At 44.7% G+C, this 25,590-nt stretch overlaps 2 protein-coding genes across 4 annotated transcripts in view; one reads left to right on the top strand and one right to left on the bottom strand.

The window, feature by feature from the left end:
- Positions 1-21,642, top strand: part of REEP1 (receptor accessory protein 1) — a 67,652-nt gene extending 46,010 nt beyond the window's left edge. For all 3 annotated transcript variants that reach the window (XM_066185354.1, XM_066185353.1, XM_066185356.1), the window contains 4 exons: positions 759-927; positions 7,311-7,346; positions 15,552-15,691; positions 17,702-21,642. In XM_066185354.1, coding sequence (XP_066041451.1) covers positions 759-927; positions 7,311-7,346; positions 15,552-15,691; positions 17,702-17,773 — 417 coding nt within the window. In that variant the 3' untranslated portion in view covers positions 17,774-21,642. The remainder of the gene's footprint in view (positions 1-758; positions 928-7,310; positions 7,347-15,551; positions 15,692-17,701) is intronic.
- An 834-nt stretch (positions 21,643-22,476) lies between these two features.
- MRPL35 (mitochondrial ribosomal protein L35) lies at positions 22,477-24,710 on the bottom strand. Its single transcript, XM_066185357.1, has 4 exons — positions 24,658-24,710; positions 24,357-24,513; positions 23,070-23,214; positions 22,477-22,833 (listed from the first exon to the last, which is right to left on the bottom strand). Exons 1-4 carry the CDS (start codon positions 24,692-24,694, stop codon positions 22,645-22,647), a joined length of 528 nt encoding a protein of 175 aa, XP_066041454.1. The 5' UTR covers positions 24,695-24,710; the 3' UTR covers positions 22,477-22,644.
- Between the last annotated feature and the right edge of the window lie 880 nt (positions 24,711-25,590).

The raw sequence follows: 25,590 nt of genomic DNA, 5'->3' as shown, positions 1-25,590 counted from the left end.
AATTCTATGGTTCTGTATGGATTTAATTTTCTGCTGTTCCTACTTTATGGCTGTGGTGTAGTATGAGGGTTAAAGAATACTTACAGTCGACCTTTTGATGGGATGCAGTTTTAATGGAAAGTGTAATTTAACCAACCTATCCTTTACAGTTACATTCATTTCACCAAGGAATATCTTTGTTGCCAGATTGAGAATTAGTGTAAAAAGAAAGAAAAATATTTGCATTAGTTAATTTCTTCCTTAAGCTGCATGAAAAAAACCATTGTTATATTTCTTGGAATTAACAATATCTTTTTATCACCTTAAAATCTCAAATTTTCTGTGCTCTGGAAATGTTGTGTATTGCTGAAAATGGCTGAGTGAATATCATCATAGATGATTAACTTTAAAAGGGAGTTATTTTGACGCAGGCCATTTAATTGTGATTCTGAAGCCAAGCATCTGTTTGACTCATTCCTGGTGAAGAAAAGCTACTAGAAAGATACAACATTCTGCTCCTTTACATGTGGCCAAGGCTGCTCTGTGCTCAGATCACTGCAAAGAAGAATCAGAGATGTTTTCCATCGAACCACTCCAAAAGGAAGAGCCAAGAGAGGGAATGATGCTTTGAGCAACACATTTTTCTCATTTCTAGGTTACTGGACAACACAATTTTTTTCTCTTCCTATTCTCCTGATGGATTTCAATGAGCAAGAAGGAAAAAAAAGTCTCAAAATGTTGAATCTAACTTTGTGTTATTTACTTGCTTGTTTAACTAGGGACAGGGAGCCCTGTCTGAGAGACTACGGAGCTTCAGCATGCAGGATCTCTCGACGATTCGTGGAGACAGCAGCAGCACTGTTCCTCCTTCGGTCACTGTACGAACAAGTAGCAAACAGAGCCACCCAAAACCATCCAGAAGTGCATCAGAAGGCACTGGCAGCTCAGGTAAGTGCCAGTGTTATTTTCAGTGTTGTGTTGTCTGGAATATCACACTGTTCAATGAAGTCATGCCCTTGGCAGGAACAGAGAGAAACAGACATTGCAGGCAGCACATACCCAAATTCCCAGGACACAGACATGCTGTTGAGTGTCTTGGCAGTTAGGAGAAAAAAAGTGTCATCATTTGATGGTTACTATTCCTGCTTAGTACCAAGGATGGGACTTGAGCATGCAGAGAAGCTCGACTCAGTCTTTGCAACCTGAGCTGGAAAGTTGGGCTGGGGGCTGCAAGCCATGTTGAAAAAACTGTGTCTCCTAAGAGTAATGGTTTGTTTCCTAATTCTGAAAGAACAAAGGGAAGAAATATCACGCTGGAAGTCCATTCCTGAGGATTCAGTTTAAAAATTTATTTCAAGCTTGGGTAAAGAAATCTTTTTGAGTCAAAATCCAAAACATTTAATTGGAGATAGCTTTGCAGATTAGATCTCAAAAACTGAGATATGGAGGGTTATCCCAAGCAGGTGGTTCCAGATGGCTTCTGGGATTCCCACACACCACCAAAGATCACTCAGCTCCAGTGCTGTGATGAGAAGCCATGGAAAGTTGCAGGCATGTTGCACTTGGTAGCTTGTGAAACATATGCTGGCAAGTCAGAAATTCAGCAGTTTCAACTTGTGTGTGTTGAGGTTAGTGCAAACACTTGCAGTCTTTCAACCCTGGGTAGTTGCTATCCCTTCTAATTTGCTTTAGTTTTGGAATGGTATTAGAAATGTCTTGTCTCATCCTTCCTAAAGAATATCCTTCAAGCCTTTTACAAATTTGGTGAATCAGACTTCTCCTTTTTTTAACATTATCTGTTGAATACATTTTCTTTATGGATAAACTGAAATGTTAGTGCACAGTGGTTTTATTCTTATCTTTATATAAGGTCTTGTGTACATTTCTCTTGAAGTAATCTGAAAATGACGTGTTCACACACAGAATATAAAAGTCTTTAAAAAGTCACATATTTAGACCAAAATCAATAATGCCACAAATAAACCTTAATTTAGTTATCTCAATTCTATGTTGAGTAGAGTAGCCTTTGTAGTTTTGCTCTTGAGACATTGAAGTCAGCTTACCTGACACAAAACCCCTCACCTGTGTCTCAAGACACAAGGGTTTTTATTTTGGTCTGGTTTTGTATCCACAGTGTACAAGGATCTCTCAGAATGAATCTCTGAAAAACTGTCCATAAACTTTTTGAACTCAGCCTAAGTGGTTATCACAAATTTTTGGATTCAAGTAATTTGAGCTTTTGGTGTTTTTTTGTTTTTTTTTTTTTTAATGGAAACTGCACAAATTTGCAAAATCTTCCAAGACCTCTATCTGCCTCGTCTCACTTGGTGATTTCATTGAGGTGCCTAATTCTCCACCTGCAGAGGATATGAACAGATACCTCTTGCAGGTGGTGGGAGACTCCAGCCACGAGCTTTGCTCTCACTTTCAGTCACATGAAGTGAAAGACACAGTTCTAATCTCTCCAGTCCTTGTGCTGTTTCATGTGGGCACCATTTCGTATGTAGTCAGAATGTCTGGAGGGCAGAACTGACCAGAGTCAGCTGTCATATGTGTGTGTGTGTGTGTGTGTGTGTGTAAGACTGTGATGTGTCAACCAAACTGTCACATCCTGAGGGCCGTATTCTGCTGAGATGACACTCCTCTAGGCACACTAAACCCAGACATAGTTCCATCATTCCAGCTTTCATATTTGTTTAGTTGGAGAGCTGGACATAAGCAAGGGATAGACAGAATTGGCCTCTGTCCATTAGTGTGCTGTATATAGATGTAATATATCCAGATGTGAGAATGTGCATGAGCAGTCACTACAGAACAGCAGACACACAGCTCTTTCTCCTGTCTCTAAGCCCTCAGATGACATAAAGATCCCTGTCAGATGTTCCCACTGCTTCACAGAAACATTGAACTCCTCTTTTTTTTTTTTTCCCCTGCTTTAAAGATAGTGGGACACAGTCAGTGTGGCATCAGGTGGAGTCAGCAAAAATGACTGTGTGTTTGGCATGAGGATGTTCTCATTTAAAATAGCCAACTTTTCTTAGGAATTACAGAACCTGCTTCTATTTTCCTGATGCTCTATCACCTTTTACATCAGCGACCTGTCACCCAAAGAAGACTTCAAGTAGATATTTTTGTTTTGATTTTTTTTTTGCTGTTTAGAGGTGCTTCCCTCTCTTTTTCCCTTCCGTCCTTACTCTCACTGCCAATCCACAAATTATATTAGCAACATTAAAAACTGACAAAAAAGGAAACATCTTATCCTTTGCTTTTGCAAATGTTTTATTCCAGGTGCTTTAAGAGAAACCTTAAAATAGGAGGATAATGATTCCCAAAACAAAAAGAATGGTTTTATGTAATTCAAAGAAGGCTTATGTTGATTGTCCTTGACTGCTGCCAGCTAGAATTGTTCCTACTCCTTGATCTCTTTGTGACCACACTAATTAACAGAATTAGCTGAGGGCAGGACTTAAAGGTTACGCTTACAGTGAAGAACACAGAGCCATGTTCTTAGCTGGTGTGTTTTCTTTGACTGACAAGACAGCAGAGCTCAGTTTCTGAGGGGTAACAGCCTTGCTGTTACAGATTTTTAGATGAAGCACACAGGAAAGAAAAGCACACCAAAACCACCATCCCTTTTTGATGAGAGCTCTGAAAATCATATGGTTAGAATTAAGGTATAGCTGGAACAATGATGTCTGAACATAAAAACGCATGTTAACTAAATTAGCCAAAAAAGTTAAACCCCTGTCATCACACGGGACCTGGAGGATGCTGAGAGCTGACCTCACTCGGGTCTGCTGTAAATACCAGCTAGAACTGGTGGCTTTGCACTGTTGTGGTCCTTTCCTCAGGCATTGATTTTTGCTCTTTTATGCTGAAAAGAGTTTCTTTGGGTTTTATATTATTGTAGTTATTATTTTCATTATCATTATGTTGTCAGGGGAACTTTGTTTGTAGCTGATGCCTACACCTCTGGAAGTGTCCAAAGCCAGGGTGGATAGGCTTCGAGGAACCTGGTCTAGTGGAAAGGGTCCTGGTCCATGGCGGCAGGGGTGGAATGAGAGGGTCTTTAAGGTCCCTCCCAACACACACCATGCTGTGATTCTATTAGCCCATAATCTGTTTTGGTGATAAGGTAATGGAACAGCCCAGCTCTGGCTACTCAAGCTGTCCAGTAGTAGAGAGCTGTGAACTCAGAGGAAAAAAACCTGATTTTGAGGCAGATTAAAAGTACCTTTTTGTACTATTTTTCAGGGATTATTTTTAGTTTGAGCCAGTGTACCAATCTGCCTTATTGGAAGCTTCCAAGATCTCTGTTTTGGGAGACTTTCAGGGACATATGAGATCAAGAGGCCAGGAACTGGAAGTTCCTCAAGTCAGCTTTGCTGCAGAACAAATGGTGTATGGAAGCATACTCTGACTTAGAGCAGTGAGGCAAAGAGAAGAGAGAGCTCTTTAGATTGAGTTTAGAGTTGTTTACATGGGTCCCATTCCCTGAGCAATGGAAACACAGCCAGACCTGGTGTGGGACTTGGTGTTGCTGGTTCCAATCCTGTTGTGTGACCATGTTTAAGAGCTGATGTGATATCTGAAAGGAAGTGATTTGGAAAGACAGAGGGAGGTCTGTTGTCTTTCCTGCACAGAAGGGAGTATTAAAATTCAGTTTTGTTGGTATTAAACCCCCCAGTCCCCCTGTGAGCACCAGCAGCAGTTCAGGTTCTCGTTTTACAACTCTTGGGCATGTTTCCAAGCCCACTGAAGCATGTGAAAAGGCTGTCCTGACACCAGTGGGCTGTGGCCATGGCCAAAAGCTGGCTGCAGGACCGGGCTACATAAACACTCAGCCTGTTTTCTTTCCACTGTTGTTATTTTTGTAATGTGAATAGTGCTGCTTAGATGGATTTGTGATTCTTTGAATCCCCTCTCGACCAAAGTACTGTGTGAAGAGCTTGGGATTTTGTAACAACCTCATGCAGATACAGCAAAGGGGTTTTTTGCCTGCTGAAGAGTGTCTTATGAGGCCAAGAAATAGAATAGGCAGCAGCTGCCTTTGAGACAAGGTGAATTACTCCTTTTCCTCTACCCTTTGCTACATTTTCCCCCTCTACCTTTTGCTGTCTTGGCTGCCTTTCAGTGGTGCCTATCCATTGTGCAGTTCTGCTGTGAGGATGGTCCTTCTGCAGGAGTGGGACTGCTCAGCACACAGTGGGCTCTGGGTGTGTTCACACTCATCCCACAGCAAGACCCTTCTCCTCCTCCTCACACCCAGTCAAAAGCCACACCCAGATGACATGAAAAGGCAGAAGCTGCTTTTGCCATGATTTGGGGGGGGTGCTGCTGACCCCACAAACAGCACATCCCATGAGGCACCAGCTCCAGTGAAATGTGCACACCTTCCTCTGGTGGGTGCCAAGGACACACAGTGATCTCCTTCTTCCACGTAGCAGGCCCACCACCTCTTCCTGATTTTTCACTTTACCCTCAGTTCAGCATTTCTCAGTTTATTGTCCTGGCACCCAGATGATGGACGGTGACATTTTACTTCAATGCCTGTTCCAACCTGTGCTTTTTCCACTGGCAGAATTGCCTCTTTCCTCTGGGAACTGTAAATGTCATGTGGCTATGCACTGTTATGGAGAACCGTAAATTCCAGAGCAATATTTCCAAATATTTTTCAAGGAAATCCTGTTGTTCTGATAAATGTCCGGTAACAATCCACATACAGACTTGTCTTTATTAACAGGAGCTTTTGCACTTCTTAACCTTATGGTATTGCCTTAATTTGTGTTGCATCACAGGACAGTCATTGTCCAGAGCTGATGCTGCCTGGGTCAGAGGGCCACAAACAATGGAGCCGCCCTCTGTATTGCCCAAACCCAGTGCTCTTTCTGCTTAAGCTTGTCCCAGGCTAAGATCATTCTTATCTGGACTGATTTCAAAGCAGAAATGGACCGTGTGATTTCTGATACTCTCCATTCCTCTGAGCAGGAGAGAATCAAAGCTGTTTTTTGGTCTTGTGCTAAAGGACCACAGGCTTTGCAGTACAGAACAAAGGCAGAGGAACATCAGCAGTCAGGATGTGTTTGGGAATTCAGTCCCCATCAACCAGAAAGATGTGTGAGAACAACCCAGCTATATGTTGTCTGAAATCCCAGAGAACAAACTTTCATGAAACTGTGATCAATTTCCTTCTGTGTAAAATCAGAGGCTGAACCCACAGCAGATCTCTTGAGGAAGCCCACAGTTTCACAGCAGCACTCAGCCAATGTGAGGCAGCACTCCCACCAAAAGGGTGTAACCCAGCTGCCTGCGTCTGGCCTATCTGTCTTTCCCATTGGATACATTTACGTCTTTTTTTTACTTTTTTCCCAGTCAAGGAATTGGCTATCCCTTGCTTCCAGGTTGCTCTTGACCTGGGTCAGATCCTCAAGCCAGTAGCAACACAGACATCAGCGGTGGGACAAGGAAGGCGGAGGCCAGAGTGCAAGGGACAGTGGGACATCTGCTTTCAATAGTGCTGCTTTAAAATGACTGTGAAACTATGGAAGAACTTCCAGTGTCTCCAGTGCAGGATAATCATAAGTAAAAAAAAAATCACGCAGAGCTCAAATCTTTTCCTTCTTCAAAAACTTTCTTTAATATGGAGTCACTGATGCCAGCCACTGTGAGCATTAAATTGAAAGACTCTAACTGGAAATTTAGGCTGTTTCCTGGAACACCAACTGTGCTCAAGATGAAGCTGTAAACTTCACCCATTCATGAACACCTGCTTTCACTGAAGGCTGCAGTGCAATTCCCTTGGTTGCTTTCATTCTTATGGTAATTACATCAGGATATTAATTCCTGTAGGACCCTCCTGGTTTAGGAAGGTCAGGGATGTGTGGATAGTTTTCCTTAGAAGCTGCGTGAGTGGTTGCAGTTGGCAGACTTCTCCTACAAAAATTCTAAATCTATTGAAAAAATCCAGGTAATAGTCTTACAAATCCCAGTATTGCACCCTGCGTTTGTTATCATACAGCCTTTTGCACTGGGCTATGCATCCGTGCTCCCATTGCTTATCCACACTCCCAGGTCCCTCCACTCAGGAGTTACTTCTGTTCAGTGATCTGAAACAGCACCAGGGAGCTGGACCTAACCCCATCCTTAACACCCATATGGACACAGCCTGGGATGAGGCACATTCCTGAGTCTGTGCTCCGTGCTGGTCAGTGGAGACACTCATCTCCCTGTGCACACAAGGGCCTTGAAGTCCACTTCAAAATGGTGCCAAGTGTTTTCTAAGAGTGAGTGGCTTCACCTGATAAGTTCCTAATGCTCAGCTCCTCTTTCAGTGTGCACGTGTTGCTCAGTATGTCGACTCCTCAGAGGTGAGTGCTGGATTTCCCGTGTCCTGGTATCCATGCATCCCTTTTGGGCATGGCTGCATTCCCCAGCCTGGCTTGCTCCTGATGCTCTTGCTCACTGGGTTTCCTAACACCAGGGGAACAAAGCAGGGGAAGGCCAGGCTGTGAGCGGGTTTGGGAGCTGTGTGTGTGCTGATGACAAGAATCGCAGTGCTTCTCACCATACTGACCTGTGTTACCCAAGGATGGGGATTGTTTCTCTGGAGAAGTTCATTCCTTTCTCTTCTAGGGGATGTGCCATGTCCTTGCTGTGCACTGTAACTCCTCTGCCTCATGTCAGTGCTGGTGTAAATCCACTGGGAATGCAGCAAGAGCAAACGCTCATCAGTCCCAGCCCTGGGACTGTTTGTTGTGTTCCCTAAGGATTGGCACGTATTTCTCCACTGCTGGAGAGGACGTTTGTGTTTGAGGTGAGCAGGGTATGTAGCAAAGCCCAGCAGCAGACCCTGCTATGACAAAATAGGCTTGAACTGACTCTCCCTGATTCAGTCTCTGGCAGAAGCATTTTTGAAAAATGTCCCCACTGTCCCCAGCATTTACTGTGTTTACAAATGTCGGAGTGCAGTGAATGGTTTAGCTGCCGGTGGTCTTTTCAGTGCTGTGCCAGTTAGCTCGGTTGCTAAGAGCCCAGACATGTCACTTCTGCATTTTTTCCCAGTGACAGATGAAAGGAGTGGGAGAACTCCAATTTGGGCATGCCAGAGGATGGGACTGCCAAGCAGCTTGTCCGGGGAGAAAAAAAGAAATACAGACTGGCAGTGTCTCCTGTTGGTGGAAGCATAAGACCTTTGTAACTCCTTTTCTTCTCATCTCATGTGCTTTTTATTTATTATGCACACTAAGCAACCTGGAGACAGAAGCAGAAGGACTAAAGGATCACAGTGCTGCCGCCATGCTGCAGCCACCTGTGCCTTCCCACAGCCCTGCGCCTGGTGCCAGAGGCCTGTGCAGTGTTGGTGCTTGCAGGCTGATGGTTCCAGCCTGACACAGCCTCCTTGCACCCTGCGTGGGTGGCAAACCCACCCTCATATTTGATTTGTTACCCTTCCTTTTCTGGGTGAGTGTGCCATTGTGCAGGCCAATGAAGCATGTTTAAGGTGGTATCTATTGAAACAACCATGAAACACATGTATTCACATGACATTTTATTAAAACCCTTCTAATAATAGCCTAAACCTATTTTGTGGATTTGGCTTCAAAGTGTTATTTGTAAAAAGCATCACTGAATCCTTATGGACTTAACAGTCATGAGGTAATCTTAGGTAAGTAATTTAATGATGCTAAAGCAGCAATCAGTCCAATATGTTTATGAATTGGACCCAAAGTAATTTTGACCTTGTTGAAATTGCGTACCCTGTCTTTCACACTGGCTTGTTTTACTATTCCTGCCCCCTTTTCCAACATAATCCAGTCCCTTAGACCATGTCTATAGGGATGTTTTGAGGCTCTATGTCATAGAGGGTTCATTCTGTCTCCACAGGCTGCCCTTTCTCTGTCTCCAAGGCAATAGATGCATTAATGCACTCTCAGACAGTGGCCTGCCATTAAAATGCTTCTTTGTAAGTGCATCTTTGGTGGCTTGGAGAGCTGACTACGTCACGTGAACATCTTTCAATGCCACAAAAAGCTGGGGGAAGAAAGAATCTAATTTTGTTTAGCTAGGGCTAAGTTGCCTTGAGCAATTGGCACTCATCTTTTCTTGGTGCAAACTTTCGTGTTGCCAATTTCAGAGTCCCATCATTAAGAATTCCCATTTCCAAAGAGTTTATAATCTAAATGGGCAGATAGTCAAGTCTTTCCTCAGGCAGGGATATTAAAGGCTGCTTTAGAGCCGTGGTGCAGTCTTTTTGGCAGGAGCAGTTGCCTTAATGCTCTTGCAGGTAAAACTCAATTATTTCACTGTCTGACTGACAGAAACCTCCACAGCTCTTAGGAGAGCACAGGCTGGTGGAGCAAAAGTCCAAGCATTCTGCTCCTTAGATGGTATCCTGAGAGAAGGTGTCCTGAGTATGAGGCCTGCGGGTGCCATGGAGTGTGCATTTTTGCAGTGCCTGGAGGCCAGGCCGAGCACAGCCTGAGCCCCCTGAGCTGGAGCTGGCCCTGTCTGCAGTGGTGGTGGGCTGGGTGCTGATGGGCTCCTGTGTTCTGGAGCAGGACTGTCCTTGTCAGCAGTGGTGGGCCTCTCTGTGCTGAAGCTGTTGGCTCCACAGGAGAGCCCTTTCCTGCCCATTTGGATCACTCCCACTGGCCTCACGGTCTGCACGTGACAAAGCATTGATGCAATTCAGGACATTCATCCTCCTCTGCTCTGGGCAGCTTCACTAAAATACAAGCCTGTTTGACAGATGTACTCCGGCACATCTTTCTGACAGCTCCTATGCCAGCCAGCTCCTCTTGCTTTTGTTCAGGGCCAGGCCTTTGCTGGTAGAACTCTTCCCAGGTCTTTATCCGAGTTTCTGATTTATCTCCTTTGTGTTCTGTGGAAAGTCAGGCTGCAGCATTCAGGAACAGTGGTACAATTATATAAGAGCTCTTTTTACCTTTCAGAGAGGACAGAGTGAAAATCTCCAGAGATATTTGTTTGTCTTTTGGCAGCGCCTGGCAAATGCTTAAATGCTGTTCAATATTAAACAATCTTGCTTGGGACCGGCATTTAAGGAGTAACAAAATTATGTTTGGTGGCGTTCTCTCAACTGACATCTCTTAGGTGCTGTTGCAAAGACCTGAGACATGGTTGAGAGCGAGAAACCTTTTTAATTCTTGCAGAGAATAAATATATCATGAATTGAAGAATCAGCTGTGTTTCAGGAGAATTGTTGGGACTGCAAGTATTTGAGGGGGCATTTAATACTAAAATGCTGATCAGAAGCCTTAGGCAGTGTAAGAAATGTGCAGGGAAATTAGTGATGAATGGGTCTGGTTTGGGTGTGCACTGCAGGGTTGTGCTCCACAAGGTGACAGATCACACACAGCCAGCAGTGCAGCTCACCCAGGATCTCGATGGGACATCCACTTAATTGTGCTTTAACCGAATCACCTTAATTGTGCTTTAACCAAATCACCTTTTTGGTCTATTGGCTGAATCCAACCCCTTCTTTGTGGTATGCCAAGAAGTGCACATGAGTTATTACAGTGGAAAGTGCTTTAAAAACACTAATTGACTTTGTGTCAAGGGGGCTGATTGTACATCTCTGAACTAATTCAATTAAATGGTGGAGGTGATTTTATTTTGGTTCTTAGCCAGTTTTGCTTCCAGCTCTCATTCGGGGGATTTTTTTTAACCGTATTGAACTTAAAGAACAAACAACAGTTTTCTGTTGCTCTAGGCATTTTTTTCCCCTTAAAATTTCCATAAAATGAAGAAAATTTTATACAGCTGGTTTGGATCACTTTGGATTGGTATTTCTGAATAGCAATTTGTGATTTTCTTTTTGAGATTTAGAAATAGTTTCTTATTTATTTTGGTTATTTCAGGGAAGAAAAAAAAATTCACAGAAAATCAGTAGTTTTTAAGTACATTTGCATTTTACCAGCAGAAAGTTAAAACATTAATTGTTGTTTAACAAACTCCAGCTGAATGACAGATATTATAAAAGCAAAGATGAATATTTCTGTGTTCTGAAACAATGTTCCTTCCCCCTCTGCACCCAAATGTTTTCTCCTAACAGTTTATTCTTTCTTTTTCTCTATGTAAATATTATGGGACTTTGATGTAAGTGTTACAGATTGCATGAATTTTCCTCTGAGGTGTTTGGAATAGACTAGCACTTAACAATTCACTCATTTGTGGGATGTGTTTTCATTAACGGATGACTTTGTTGATGTGATTAGGCTTGTTTGCTTTGGTTGCATTTGATTCCAGCTTTGGAAAGGATGTCTGCCTCTGTTTGGTGGCTCCTGGGCAGTGTGTGCTGGTGTAGTTGGCTGCTCCTAACTCCTTGGTTTGGCAATGAAAACTGCTGGGGAAGTACAGGACTTGGGTCAATGTCTTTTGGAAATGATGGTGAATTTATCTTTGTTGCAGGGGAAAGAAGCTGATGGCCATCGTATAATAGATATCTGTTCTTATTAAGTGGTGTGCAAACCTCTTTATATGAATGATCCCCTGGAAAGGCTTAACTTTGGAATGACTTTACCTTCCATTTCAATAATACAATACCTTGGTCTTGATTTGTGTAGTCTGCGATTGTGGTTTTCCCCACTGTTCCTCAGGAATTAAAGTGATCGGAGAAAGATGTATTGTGCCAAGCAAAATAAAGGGAGGTCCAATGTCAAAGTTGCCTGATTCCCACTGTCACTGTACTTAAGTGTCCAGATTTTTCAGAGGATCTATATCAAAGTCATTTGTTCACTTGCACTTAGAGTGGGCCAGGTCCTGACTTCTGTTGTACTCAAGAAAATCCACAGGAATTTGCTACACCATAGAACAGAGTCTGAACCAAAGTGATTGCTGAAAAAACAGCGCACAGCTAAATCCCAGATATTGCTTTAGAAAGAGTTTTGCAGCTGAAATTTCTTAGCCTTGTTGAATCACAAAGATCAAAGATTGCAATGATCTGGCCCTACATTTCCTGGTCCATGCTGGGTTGTTCCCTGAAGTGCATTAGCAGCTCAGATCCCAACTCTGCAGAGCACTCAAAATGTCTGCTTTAACTTGAAGTGTGCCCATTTTCAGGGCTTCCCACACAATGTGTTGGCTGTATCACTTCCCTTATGAGAGGAATTATGATGGAATGATAGGAAATGGAATTAAGGGATCCGTTTCCTTAGACTGTTTACAGTCAGATTCTGTCTTGCTTTTTAGGAGAGAGGAGTGTAATCTGGTCTGTACACTGAAAAGGTGTTTGCAAGAGGCAGCAGCAGCTTTAGTCCTGGAACACCAGCCCATTTCCCACTTCTGCAGCAATTCAGCCCCTTCACACAAAGATGTGGAGCCATAAATGTAACAGGTGGAGACACCTAACACACAGCCTGCCCTGGGAGGGGGGCTGACCGTCTCCCAAACAGAGTCAGGGCAAAGGTCTGGTGTATGATCCATGTTTCTACACAGTCACCTCCTGGCTGTGACAGTCCCTGAGTTTGTTGGCTGCTTCCCTGGAACAGCAGACACTGCTGACTCTGCTACTTTGGGGACATCTGATAGTGACCTGAGGCCCCGCAGCCTCAGATCATAAAGATGGCTCTTAGAAACACACAGGAGGTCACCCAAGGCCAAGTGCTGTCCTCAAAGTGCACACTCCAGCCCCGACAATGTGCTTTGCTCTTCAGTCTTTATCTTCTCTGGTAACAAATCTGGTGTCCCAGAACCCTTTCATTCACTTTAAACCTCTTACTCCTTTCTCACCAGTTCCTCACATGTGTGTTTGTTCTTCTGGTTAATCCCTGCTTTACATTTTTACTCACTCTCTTGGTGTCAAAAAATCAGTTTTTTATCACATCACCATATTCACAAAAAATAACAATTTCAGAGCTGGAGCTCACACAGCAGCCACTCTTCAGAGATGAGTTCTCTGCCATCCCACAACAGCAGAATGCTTCCACAAACATGGAACAAAGTCTGGCAGATCAATATGAGCTTGGGTTGCTCACAATACAGATGTCCTTCCCAAGGCAGGATGGGCAGGGAATCCTCCCTTCTTTTTTCAGGTCTTAAGGAAAGTGCTGTGTGTATTCAAGATCTGTTTCTCATCAATGGCCAGAAAAGTAGTGGAAAAGCCTGGGGCAGCCCATCTTCCTTTTTGCAGTTCAGGGAGGCTGAAGCAAAACTGGTTCCCATTTGGCTGGTTTTCAGTGTCCCATTCACAACAACATGGAGCAGGGAAGAAGAGGGCATCAGCCTGTGAACTTCCAGTGAACTTTACAGACCTCTCAGCTGCAGGAATCAAAGCAGTATGCGCCACCTTGGAGGCTGAGCTCTCCTCTTGATCTTCATGGAAGCAGCTTCAGGACATGGATGTGATGCTTGGATTGATGGGGAGAACGGAAAAGCCTGCTGGAGTCTGTGCTTGCTGTGGAGGTGACATGGGTGGCAGAGCCCCCTGGGTATCTTTTTTGCCCAGCATCTAATTTAAGAGAGAGACCAGTAATGAAGAAAGCAATGTATGCTGCAAAACCATGGGATTCACAGAAGCATTATCAGGCTGACAGGTCCTTCTGTCTCCTTTTCCAGTGGAGTGGCTGGTTGTAGAATGGGAGCAGGGCACATTTTCATGATTCTATCCACTCAGCCTCAGCAGCCAGTGTCTCCTCTCTCTGGTCACTGAACACCCTAACTATGGTTCTCCAACACCCCTCCATCCTGTCCCATTCAAAGCCCTTTTCCCTGGTGAAAGCCCCTGTCTGGTCACAGTGGCACATGGCTGGAGATCTGTTGTTGAGCCACTGTGCAAACCTCAGTGAGGCCATTAAAAGAAGTCCTGACCCACTTCTACTAAACTTGTCTAAATTTTGATTTGGCTCAGGCAGGCAGCAAAGAGCAGCTTCCACATCCAAGAGGGTCTAAGCTAGGCTGCTCCTGGGTAGATCACTTCCCAAGTGGAGGGATAAAACAGTAAATCAAAACATTCCTGTACTGTTTTGCCACGTGGTCTAGAGAACATTTAATTCTCCCCACAGTGCAGTTTTCACACTACAGTCCTACACAGAAGAAAAACATTTCAGCATTATCCTGGGCCTCTCTGCAACGTGACTATCAACATCTTCAGTACAGCTGGGGAAAAAGTCAACTTCCAGCTCTTCCTGAAAACCTGCAGTGATGTCTTCCAGCCTGCCCATGTGAATGGTGATAAAGGGGTAGAAACACGGGGTCAGTGGGCAGAGGATGGTGTGCACAGGCTGCTGTCTCGAGCAGCAGCTGCATCCTGTGGGCTGAGAGCGATTAGCTGCTGACTTTTATTTGGCACTGGAGAGAGCCCCAGTGACCTGCTCATGACTTGTGGTGTTGCTGTAGCCAAATCATTTCCCCTTTGTCTGTTACCCAACTGAAAGAGCTGTCAAAGAATTCAGTTCTTTTGGGCTTTAAGAATAAAAAGGGATTAGTAAGTATTAGATGTCTAAGAATCCTCTTGGTTTCAGTCTTTGGGGTTTAGTCTTTGGTCCAGCAGACTCTTACAGGCAGGCTGAGACAAGAAGCACAGAGCATTATTTCTATGTATATTCATGCAACAAAGTTTAGACACAGTAATTCTGATTAGTGCTGCCTAAACAGCAAATAGTTCCACTCCCACCATGTTTCAGAATCAGATAAGCCCTCTCAGTAAACAGAAACCTCCAACCCTGTTGGTAAGAAACTATGGAGAGCAGGAAACTTGGTCATGTTGAGTTTCCTCTTCTGTACCTTTTGTATTGGACTGGTCATTAAAAATACTGTCTCATTAACTATCTGTATTTAGGCAGCAAGTGGATTGTGTTGTGTAACATGACCAGTCCCACAAAGGTCATGCCATAAGTTACAAGGATAAGAACCACCAAGTGTTCCTGCTCTGTAGTTATGAGGCAATAAACTGCCTTTAAGTCCATCAGCAGAACTAAAGCTCTACCATATTTACTCCAGAGAGACAGAAGAGAGACCTTTCCCTTCATGGGTTTTTCAGCAACACACCCACTTGCTGAGGGTCCATTCAATGCCTGGTGAAGCCTTTTGTGAACTTCAGTGGATCTCAGACTGAGTGCTTGCCTTGACCACTCTCAGTTTCAAGTCTGTAAGTGCTGCTGTGTTTCCTATTTCTGCATCCCAGGCAGATCTCTCTGTGCTTACCAGAGGACTTCAACACCCATTTGGAGTCTTCTAAAAAAGCAGTAGGTGCAGGAGCTATGGATGGAAACAGCAATTCAAGAAATCAGTTATCTTATTTATCCCTGAGCAAACAAACAAACAAACAAACAAAATCTCTTTCTAGTGTCAACCTCCCAAACATCAGAAGCTGTGAATTTAGTCTCAATTCTGTGGAAAATAATAAAAATAGACTTTATAATGGCTTTTTAAACTAGAGCCTTCTGATTTCTAACCCCACAGCTGCTATTATTAGAGTGTGATATGTGACCCTTCTGTCTATTAATCCCTGGAAGATGCATGGCTTTGCAGTGAGTGATGTTTGTGTGAATCAATCCATCACTGATTTCCTCATCCTGTGTCTTCACATTTAGGCTGCAAATGGCTGTGTTAAATAGGTGAAATAAGTGTGGATATTAGGTATGAGAAGCCACCTGAGACAAACTGTGAAACAAAAGGCTCAGTGTTCTCAGATGATGAAGAAAATGACTGTGCATCCATGAACAAAAGGCCCAAAAAGAAGGATCAACCCCTTGAGGTACTTCCATGTTGTCAAGGCTCCTCCTTCTTATGACATTCCTTGATTCTTCAACTGGAATTTTCAACAGAACAAATACCTCTGTTTGGGATAAACTCACTAAATACACTTTAAGTTGCTTCATGGAAACGAACTAAAGGAAATGCAGATCTCACTCTCTGATTTGCCAAAATTTTAGCAATGTTTTGTTATGGAGGAAATAAAACCTCTGTGGGAGATGCTGTAGGCAAAGACTCCTTGCAGATCTGGGCAGGGTGGATGGAGCCACAGCCAGCAGCTGAGATCTCCACCTGTGGGAAGCTGAGTTGGTTCCCTCCTTCCCTTGGTTCAGTGTGAGGGAGCAGAGCAGTGTGGTTTGGTCAGCAGGTGCAATCCCTTCTGCTGGGTTGTCCTACCTGTGGGACTTTCACCAAAGTCCGGGCTGCTCTGTTCTAGCCATGGAAAGGTGCAGCCTCTCCAGCTACTCCCAGAGCTGTCCAGTGGCCTGCCAAAGGAGGCACAGCTGTTCATGCCCCGTTTAAAAGTCTTGACTGTGTAGTTAATGGCAGCTTTGCTTTAAGAGCCACATGGTTTCCCAAAGAACAGCCTTCTCCGAGGCTGCAGGAGGTACTGCTCTAGCTGTCTGGCTGTGTCCCTGGGCTCCTGGTCTACAGAGAGCTACTCCCAGCCAGCAGCTATGGAGTCAGCTGTGGTGTGGGATCCATTACTGCCATGCATAGCGGCTTTGCTCCTCACCTCTGCTCCAGCTGTACTTTCTGGGCACAGCCATCCCATCCAAATCTATTGTGCTGTGGGGGATTCACCGTGGGGACCTGGGGTACGATTTCAGTCTTGGAAGATGGGGTGAAGTGTTGGATTAATCCCATCTCTGTGAGAAACTACTTTGATTAATGGTCAAGCTAGAAAATACGGAGATTTATGTGGAGTCTAAAAACGTCACCGTGCTGCAGTCCCTTGTCTATATGAATATTTATACCTTGCTGCATCATGGGAATGCAGAAACATGGCTCAGTCTTGGGTTTGAATGTCCTATAAAACAGAAATGACAAAGCCCTTGCTTTGGTCCTGTCAGGCCCTGACAGGTAAATATAAGTTAATGCTATTAAGAAAGCAAGGCTTTGGATATTGATGTAAATGGAGTAGAAGAGCCTGCCACACCTTGCAGTGTTACTTGATGCAGTGACAGGGTTCCACACTGAGAATCCACGATCTGTTACAACATCTGATAACCACTTCTTGTTGTGAAGCTCATGAGACACAATGCCACACCAGAACTCTTCTGAGAGAAGTACACACTGCAAACTGTGGTTTTTTCTTTCATTAGTTTGCTAGCCTAACTAATGTCTCTCTGAGTCTGGAGAGCGGGGTTAACCACAAGAAACCAAATCCATGGGGTTGGTCTGCCTCCTCCTGGGCAATCAGGGCTTCTTGTAACAGCTCTGCACCAGCTGACTACAAAGCAGAATTCCAATAGCTGGTTCCTAAAATAATTTCTGCAGATTTTGTCTGGCTTGTTTCCCAAGAGGGTGATTTTAAAGAGTTCTGAGAATTACAGGCCTGGTGTGTTTCACCTTGGGAGACCCTTCAGCTTTGTAATGCCATGAGCTGTACCCTCTGAGGAGCTGTGGATGGGTTGGACAGGGCAGGATGGGCTGGGAGACACCAGAGCTGGCTCCCTGCCACCAGTTTGATCTCAAGATCCATGAGCTGCTGCAAATGGCACCAGTTTGACCTGGCTCTTCCAACTGTTGTGTTGTTAGCAATCTTTAGCCACACCTCTAACCAAGCACCAGAGGGGAAGGTGTTGATATAACCTGGGTATACAACAGGTTACTTAAAGATTAGTCCTCGCCTGGTCATTCATTACTGATCTTCAGGGCCAAAACTTTTGCATTACTTCATGCATAGAATGGGATCCTTGTCACAGAGGTCGCACAAAGATGGGTGAGTTGTGAGAAAAAAAAGATGTTTCTTCTTATTCCTCTGAAGTTTTATCTTGCTTTTCTGCAGGCACCGCCTAGGACCCTTAGACCTCGCTTCAGGAAGAAAAGTACCTCGTCCTCTGCCACTGAAACAATGTGAGTGCAATGAGCCAATAGCACCAAGATCCACAGAATGTCTCTCTTCTGCCTTAAAGAGCTACTCGTTCATAACGTAGGAAACAGCAGTGGGATGGATGTGCTTTGATGTACAGCACTGTAGACATGGCCTTTCTCCCTCCTCTCTCCGCATCCTTCTGTGACACACTGCTGGCATTTGTCCCTGATGTGGGTAGGACAGTCTGGCAGGCACCTGCAGGTGAGGGGTCCTGGTTTGGTTTGCAGTGTGTGCACCCACCCACAGTGTACATTTACAGTTTCATTTGTGTCTGCATTGCTCTTGCTCTGTGAATGCCCAGCGGAAACAACAATAATCAGTTACTCATGATGCTACATTGACAGTGTATTTATTTATGGCTTTATCATGGATGAAGTGGATTTGCAGAACCCGTGGATTTCTCTTTCCTCCCTTCCTCCTCAAGACTGTGAATGATGTAACAAATGTCAAAGTACTTTGACTGTACAAAATGTCCAAGATTTGTTAGCGAAAGCTGAGCTGCAACTGCGTTTTTCTGAAAGTAAATCACATGCTCTGAGAAAATCATTGTGCTAAACCCACAGAGACAGAGCCACTTACAGAGGATGAGGAAGAGATGTGCAAGAGAAAAAAAAATGGTTTCAATGATGTAATGAAGGGGGAGTCCTAATTTTGATCAGCCTGAGCCAGGGGAGTATTTTGTGGAAAACGATGCATAGAAGAACTAAATCCCACCATTTGTGGCCAATGTTCTATTGCGAGTTTTAAAGTGTGAGAAAGCCAGGCTTGAGCAAGCTGCAGTAACAGAAATTAGAATTGCTTTAGGGATGCACTTCCAGGGGTAAACTCACCTTTCTCCCCTGCTGCAACAGTGCCAGTCCCAGCACTCTGCTCTGCTGCTGAGGGGCTGCTGTTCTGTTTGCATGAGGAGAGGAGGGTGCTGGGTCTGAGCTGCTTTTTGAAGCCTGGAGTTTCTCCTGTAGCATGGAGTTTGGTTAGAACCACAAGAACCAGATGGAGTGGTGTATTTGTATCCATATATAAATGAGAAATATAAAAGAAGAGGAAGACATGGTAGGGTTTGTGTATTTGTGCTTCAAGTTGGTGTCTCTTGTAAGTGTTGAGCATGTGAGATTCACACATAAGTTAATTACGTGACCCTTTGTGTTTGCTCTTGGACCTGTCACATAGACTAGAAAAGCATTTAGCATTATGTAGGATGTGCCATCACCAGTGGATCAGCACAGGGGCTCCATGGTGTCACTGTTCATCTCGCTTAGGTGCAGCAGCCCAGGGTGCCAACAGCCAGCTGGAGTGTGCCAGGCTTAGAGATAACTCTGAAGTGGCCTTTGAAACCATTTCTCTGCTGGGTGTGCATCCATATCCCAGCTGCCCATCTGGTGGATCCCTGAGGTCACCCCCACAGCTTCCAACTTGTGTGGGGAAGAAAGAAATAAATTACACGCACACAGAAATGTTTATCTGACCTGGCTAGGGGATGGAAAAAGCAAATAGATATTTCCTGTGTCTGCCACAGTATTTGGCCTCATTACCTGAGAATTTTATTTCCTTTATATGTGCTGATCCAGTCATATTTTGCAAATTTTGAAAAATTCTTCAGAAAGTAAATAAAAAAAGAACCAAATAAACCTGTCTAAAGAGCAGTTACAGAAGAGTCAGTCCCTGGAAGATACTCAGCAAAAGCTTTGAGAAGCTAAGCTTATGTATTTTACTTCTAAGCAGCTTTAGAGTTTATTTGATTTCTTTTGGCTAACATTAAAAAGAAATAGGAAAACTGCCTGCACTGTTAGCAGAAAATAAAATCCTGTTGCAAGCAAGCCATGTTTTCCTGCTATGCAATGGGCTGCTGTAAGATAAAAAAAGAAGCTGACAAGTTTGCACTCAATTATGCCAAAAAACCCCAACAGTGTAGAGCTGCATAACATCTGACAAATTCTAATCTCAGATATGCTGTATTAACATGGATTCTCACTAAACTATTTAATGTGTGTCTAATCTGCTGTTTTACTGTAAACTTGACTGTTTAGCATTTCTTAAGTGCTGAGGTGAAATGTTGACAAGGGAGTTGCCTTATATCTCTCAAAACATTCACTGTATAAATGAGAAAAAAATAAACCTTTTCATATCTCTGGAGAAGAAAATATGTATTATCAACGGAGCTGTATATTTGTGTATAGATAGACAGACATGTGAATGCCTGACCTCGTGCACTTGTGCTCCTTGTGCTCCAGTGCTCTGTACAGACGAGAACGGCCACTCGCTTTGATTCCTCACCTTCCTCGCACAGGTTGTTTACAGGGGCTGCCCCAAGTCTGTCAGTTCAGTGTAAGGCCTGGGTGTGTTCATTCCGGATCATCACCACCCGTGAAGTCTTTTGTTCCAGCTTTTCTCTGGAGCCTCTGCCAGGGAGCGAGCCGGGTTTGGTGAGTCGCCTTCCTGCGCTGCTGGTGACCCCTCCTGGCAAACCAGGGTGAGCAGGACCCGGCACCGGAGAGGAGGCAGGGATGGATGGATGGATGGATGGATGGATGGATGGATGGATGGATGGATGGATGGATGGATGGATGGATGGATGGATGGATGGATGGATGGATGCTATCTAGGCATGTGTAGGAAAGGAGCAGTTCTCATTTCCCTTCCTGTTCCAGCTCAGAGTGTGCAGGCTGGCTGAGCACTTCCAGATCTCCCCTCCTAAAATCAAGCAATCTTTCAGCTGATGGTTTGAAATAGCAGATCTGGCTTAGTTTAGAAAGCCCAGTTTTGGGGCCTTTAAGGCAGTTGGCTCCTACCATCAGTCCTGTAGGGCAGGCAGACACCTCCTGATGTCTCAGAGAGGGCCAGGAGAGTGGAGAGAACAGGTCAGCCCTAGGAAACAGCCTTTATCCATCTCAATGCTCCAGTGAAACGTGCATTATTTTAAGCACATAAAACTGAGGCTGAGGGGAAGGAAACTGCAGCTGGAGATGGTCTGTGGTAAACAGGCCTGTGAATGACCTCCCCTATTTACAATAAATTCACTCAGTTATGAAGAGAATAAGCCTAGAGCAGCCCAGGGCAGCCCTCTGTGCCTCCTCTCCTGCCATAAGGGTCAGGGTCAGTGCAGCTCCAACAGTCACCAACTGCTGAATCAGGATCCCATCAAAAACAAGACAGACTTCATGTGCGTCCCTGTCACCCTGGAATGAATCAACCTAAAAACCTTGTGGAAGTGCAAACTCAGCACAGAAGGAAAGAGAATCAGGAAATTTATTCCTGCTAGGAGCGAGAAAGCTGCTTGGAGAGAGATGATGCTCCTCCTGTAAACAACCTGCTGCCTCTGGCTGCTCGTGTCGTGATGAACCCTTGTGCTCCTCACCCACACTCTCCCTTTTGCTGTTAGTTTCAGGTACCTGTTTTGCATCCAGCACATTTGAACTAGCAGAGAACACGTTGGGATTTGCATTTAGACAAACTGTTTAAGGCTCATAATTGTGCACTTGGTGTGATTTCTTTCCTGTGATGGGTAGAAAAGGTCTGTGATACAATGGTACACTTGATGCCTCACAAGGATGGCCATTACAACAGTATTCCAAAGGTTGATGTTTTGCTGGTTTTGTTATACTGCTTGATATACATCTTGAATAAAGTCTTAATCTTTTCTTTATTAAAAAAAAAAAAAACAAAAACAAAACCAAACATCTTTAGTCTGTTCAATGTATCTGGCAGGCCAGAATAATCACTTTGATCGCTGTATTATTTTTATCTGAATTCTGGCTGACTGTATATAGATGTATTCACTAAATGCTGCATGTCCTTCAGAACTTTCTGTATCATGAACTGGAAAAAGAACAAAATACAGCTACTGAACACTCTGAGTAACTAGTGAATTCATTGCAATGCTATAGCCTTGTACAGCAAACCCCCACTGCTCTACAGACAGCTCTTGAGGATGATAACCAGGGACTGTCTGCTCAAAAATGGGTTAACAGGGAATGCTTTAAAGTACTGCTTTCATACACTTGCTGGAGAATCAGTTTTGTAGAGAAAACATCTGATCCAACCCTTAGCAAAACCAGGGTCTTGTTGATCTACTCACTCCAAACAGAACCCAGGATAAACCTTTGGGTTTGTTCCCTTTATGTGTGACCAGGAATGTGCAGTGTGAGGTGTAGTTAGGCTTAAAGGAAAAATAAACAAGAAATTACTCTGACTTGCCTGCTTGAGGATGTCATGCAGGACACATAGAATCTACTACTCAAAAAACCAACAGATGACACAAAATGTGAGTCCTGTAATGAAAGCTGGTGGCCAATACATTTTAAAACCAGTTATAAAACCAGCATGTAGCTATGAAACTCTGGTTTGGGTTTTTTTTTTTCTTCCTATGCTTTTGAGTATGGACACAAGGCAACAAGTGTGTTACTGTGACAGGCAACAATGCTGAGATGGACTGTGCTCTCCTTTTTCCTCTTCCCCAGAAGACTCTATTCAGTGAGCCACCAGTAAGTATGGATACACAAAAATAGATTGTGGGGTTATTTAAACATATTTATTTTTAAAAAGTAAGATTAAATATGTTAAATTATTTACTTTCAGTCCTGTTTAGTGTATTCCTCCATGTTAGACAAAGACAGGAAGCCACCAGACATCAGAATATATAGATGAGCAGCCTGACCTCTGCTAAGTAAAACACAAACTGCAGATGAAGATAAACTCGAGTATTCCTTTATTTTGGGCATTGATTCCCATAATTCTGCTCAGATGATATGCACATGTTTATTTTTAAAAAGTACAGGCATTGCAGATTTATGTTCCAAACCCCAGACCACGCCACACAACCACTGTCCCTTTCCTAGAGATGTGCAAACCCAAGATTTCTACACACGAAGATTCATGCGGTCGTGGTACTTCTGGTAGGGGTCATCAATGTACCAGTTCCTTCTTTTCCAGAAGGAAGTGGTCATTTTATCCAGGAGTTTACACTGCGTCCTCGTGCACAACACAAACTCCCTCAAACGCTGCTTCTGGGCAGCTGACTTCTTCCACAGCTTCTTCTTATAACCAGCCTGGTCAGGAGAAAACACACACAAAAACCCCCTCACTTCTTAGCAGGTCACTGCAAATGCACAAACTCAGCCACACTGCTCAGCAAACCTGGGTAAATCCCCCACTTTCAGGAAAATGGAATTCTCTCAGAGCTTTTTTAAACTTCCACACCAGCCACTGCCTTCCAAGGGAAGGAAAACAATTACACTTTACACTGACTGTAAAGAACAGGCTCTTGTTATCCACAAAATCTCACCTTTCTCCTAACCCAGAGGCCATTGTGCAGCCGGAGGAACCTTTTGACCACAGATTTCACACTTTTCCTCTTTCCTTTCCGTAAGCTGCAGTAGGTGAGGGTCCTCACTGGCTGCTGGAGTAAACTTGGAAGTAGAGGTGTGACACTAAAAAAAAAACAACCCAACCCCAAAACGGGGAGGAAAACAGAACAGGAATGAAACACCTCTTTCTAAAAGTAATCAAAAGCAGTCAAACACTCAGAAGCCAAAATTCAGCTGTTACTCGGATTCAGAAATTACTTTTAGAATATTAATCACAAAATAGTTTGAGTTGGACGGGACCTCATAAATCATCTAGTCCCACACCCATCAGCAGCAAGAGAAACAGTAGCGATTACAAGGCTAATTGTAAAATATGACTGCAAAGAACATCCTAATTTACCTCCTACTTCAAGCATTAACGGTGACTGAGGTGGGAGGCTTTGGGGCTAACACAGACCCACTGCAGAGTGCAAAGCTGCCCAAGAGTGTCAGACAGACATATATTATACATGTGTCTGTCTGTCTGTCTATCTTAGATATATATATGGGGGATGGGGTCAGTCTCCCAAGAAACAAACAGGACAAGAGAAAATGGCCCCAAGTTTTGCTAGGGGAGGTTTAGATTGGCTCTAGGGAAAGCTTTCTTCACAGAAGGGGTTCTCAAACACTGGCACAGGCTGCCCAGGGCAATGGTCAAGTCACCATTCCCTGGAGGGATGTAAAATCTGTGCAGATGTGGCACCTGAGGACATGGTTTAGTGGTGGCCTTGGCAGTGCTGGGGTAAGGGTTGGGCCTGATGATCTTAGAGGCAATTTCCAACCTGTGATTCTATAATATTCACATATATTTGGAGGAATTCCAACATATATACAACACATATTGTATATGTTATATAATACTACATACTATATTAAATATAACATAGACTATATCAACAATATTAACACACACGATGATAAGTTACATATATGTTATAGGATACACAATAAATTCACTGTATGTCTCATGGAATGCACATGCCAGTGGAATAAAATGTATATTCTTAAATGTATTTATGTATAAACATATTTTAATATAAACGTACTTCAAATTATTTATATTTATACGAAACAATATAGTGCATATAAGATACATACGGCACACAAATAAAAAAATATATTAAGTACGTATATATATATGAGACATATGGAGAGAAACGCCTCCATATGTATCTGAAACGCCTTTTAAGAGTTTTTCGCACGAGGGAGAAGCCGCGCAGCCGCACCTGCTGAGCAGCGAGGGGGTCCCTGCCCGGGGCCGGTTCTCGCCGAGCAGCCGCGGGGCCCAGAGCGGGGCGGGGGCCGGAGCCGGTCCGTGCCCGACGCACCGGGCGGAGGGGCCGCAGAGCGGGAGCGCGCGGGGGGCCCAGCGGCGCAGGATCCCTGCGGGGACACACGGGAGAACCTCAGCACGAACGTCCCAGCCACAGACCCCCGACCCCGCCCCGACACCGACACCGACACCGACACCGACACCGACACCGACACCGGCCCCGACACCGACCGCGACACCGCCCCGGTACCGACCCGCCAGGGCCCCGCGCGCCGCCGCCGCCGCCGCCATGGCCACGCTGCGCCGGGCGGGGCCGCGCCGGGTCCCGCCCACGGGGCCTGCGGCCGCGCCGGGCCCGGGATCCCTCACGGCCCCGGGCTCCCTCATGGCTCCGGGCTCCCGCACACCTCCAGAGTTCTTCTCGTCCGCCCCGTCCTCCGAACCGGCCCGGTCCCGGTCCCCGTGCCGCTCCGTCCCCCCGCGCACCCGTCACCTTCAGTGACCGGCACACACCGACCCTCCGCCCCAGCGGCTTTGAAGCCTGTTACTAAAGTCTCCTAAAAAACCCCGCGAAGTGGATTTAACTCCTTGTCTGTGGACATTACTGATGTATTCTGATTCTTTTTTTTTCTCTCTCTTCAGAAATCTGGCCGGACTGGTTGAAGGGTGAGATAAAAATGGCTTCTGAGAGCTCTGAGCGAGAGAAGGTTTACGAGCGGTGAAAGATTACAGCTGTAAATTGTTAAAAATAAGTGCTATAAAATGTGCTGTGTTACAGCCAGACTGGGGGGACTGGAGTACCTCTCTCCTGAGGAAAGGCTGAGAGAGCTGGGGCTGTTCAGCCTCGGCAACAGACCCCTGAGAGGGAGGGGACCTCATCGATGTCGGTCAGTGTCTGAATTTATTTGTACACTGCCAGTGCTCGGAGCAGGGACCAGGCTCTGCCCGGTGGCGCCGGGCAATGGGATAGGAGGGGATGGGCAGAAGCTGATGCCCAGGACGTTTCCCCTGCACGTGAGGAAGAACTTCTTTACAGTGCAGTGACCGAGCACTGAACAGATTACCCAGAGAGGATGTGGAGTCTCCCTCACTGGAGATATTCCAGAGCTGACTGGTTGCAATCCTGTGCTGTGTGCTCTGGGATGACCCTGCTTAAGAAGCGAGGTTGGACCAGACGACCAAATGTG

Source organism: Chamaea fasciata, unplaced genomic scaffold (assembly GCF_029207755.1).
Source record: "Chamaea fasciata isolate MVZ Bird 193981 ecotype frontalis unplaced genomic scaffold, bChaFas1.0.hap1 SCAF_6, whole genome shotgun sequence".
Classification (NCBI taxonomy): domain Eukaryota; kingdom Metazoa; phylum Chordata; class Aves; order Passeriformes; family Sylviidae; genus Chamaea; species Chamaea fasciata.
This window is presented reverse-complemented; position numbering and strand designations above follow the sequence as displayed.

What these genes read in the sequence shown, in the direction of transcription:
- MRPL35 (XM_066185357.1), bottom strand. Translation starts at nt 24,694, where the DNA reads ATGGCGGCGGCGGCGGCGGCGCGCGGGGCCCTGGCGG. An exon ending in GGCGCGCGGGGCCCTGGCGG is followed by an intron (nt 24,514 to 24,657) that starts GTCGGTACCGGG and finishes GTGTCCCCGCAG; the next exon opens with GGATCCTGCGCCGCTGGGCC. An exon ending in ACCCCCTCGCTGCTCAGCAG is followed by an intron (nt 23,215 to 24,356) that starts GTGCGGCTGCGC and finishes TTTTTTTTTTAG; the next exon opens with TGTCACACCTCTACTTCCAA.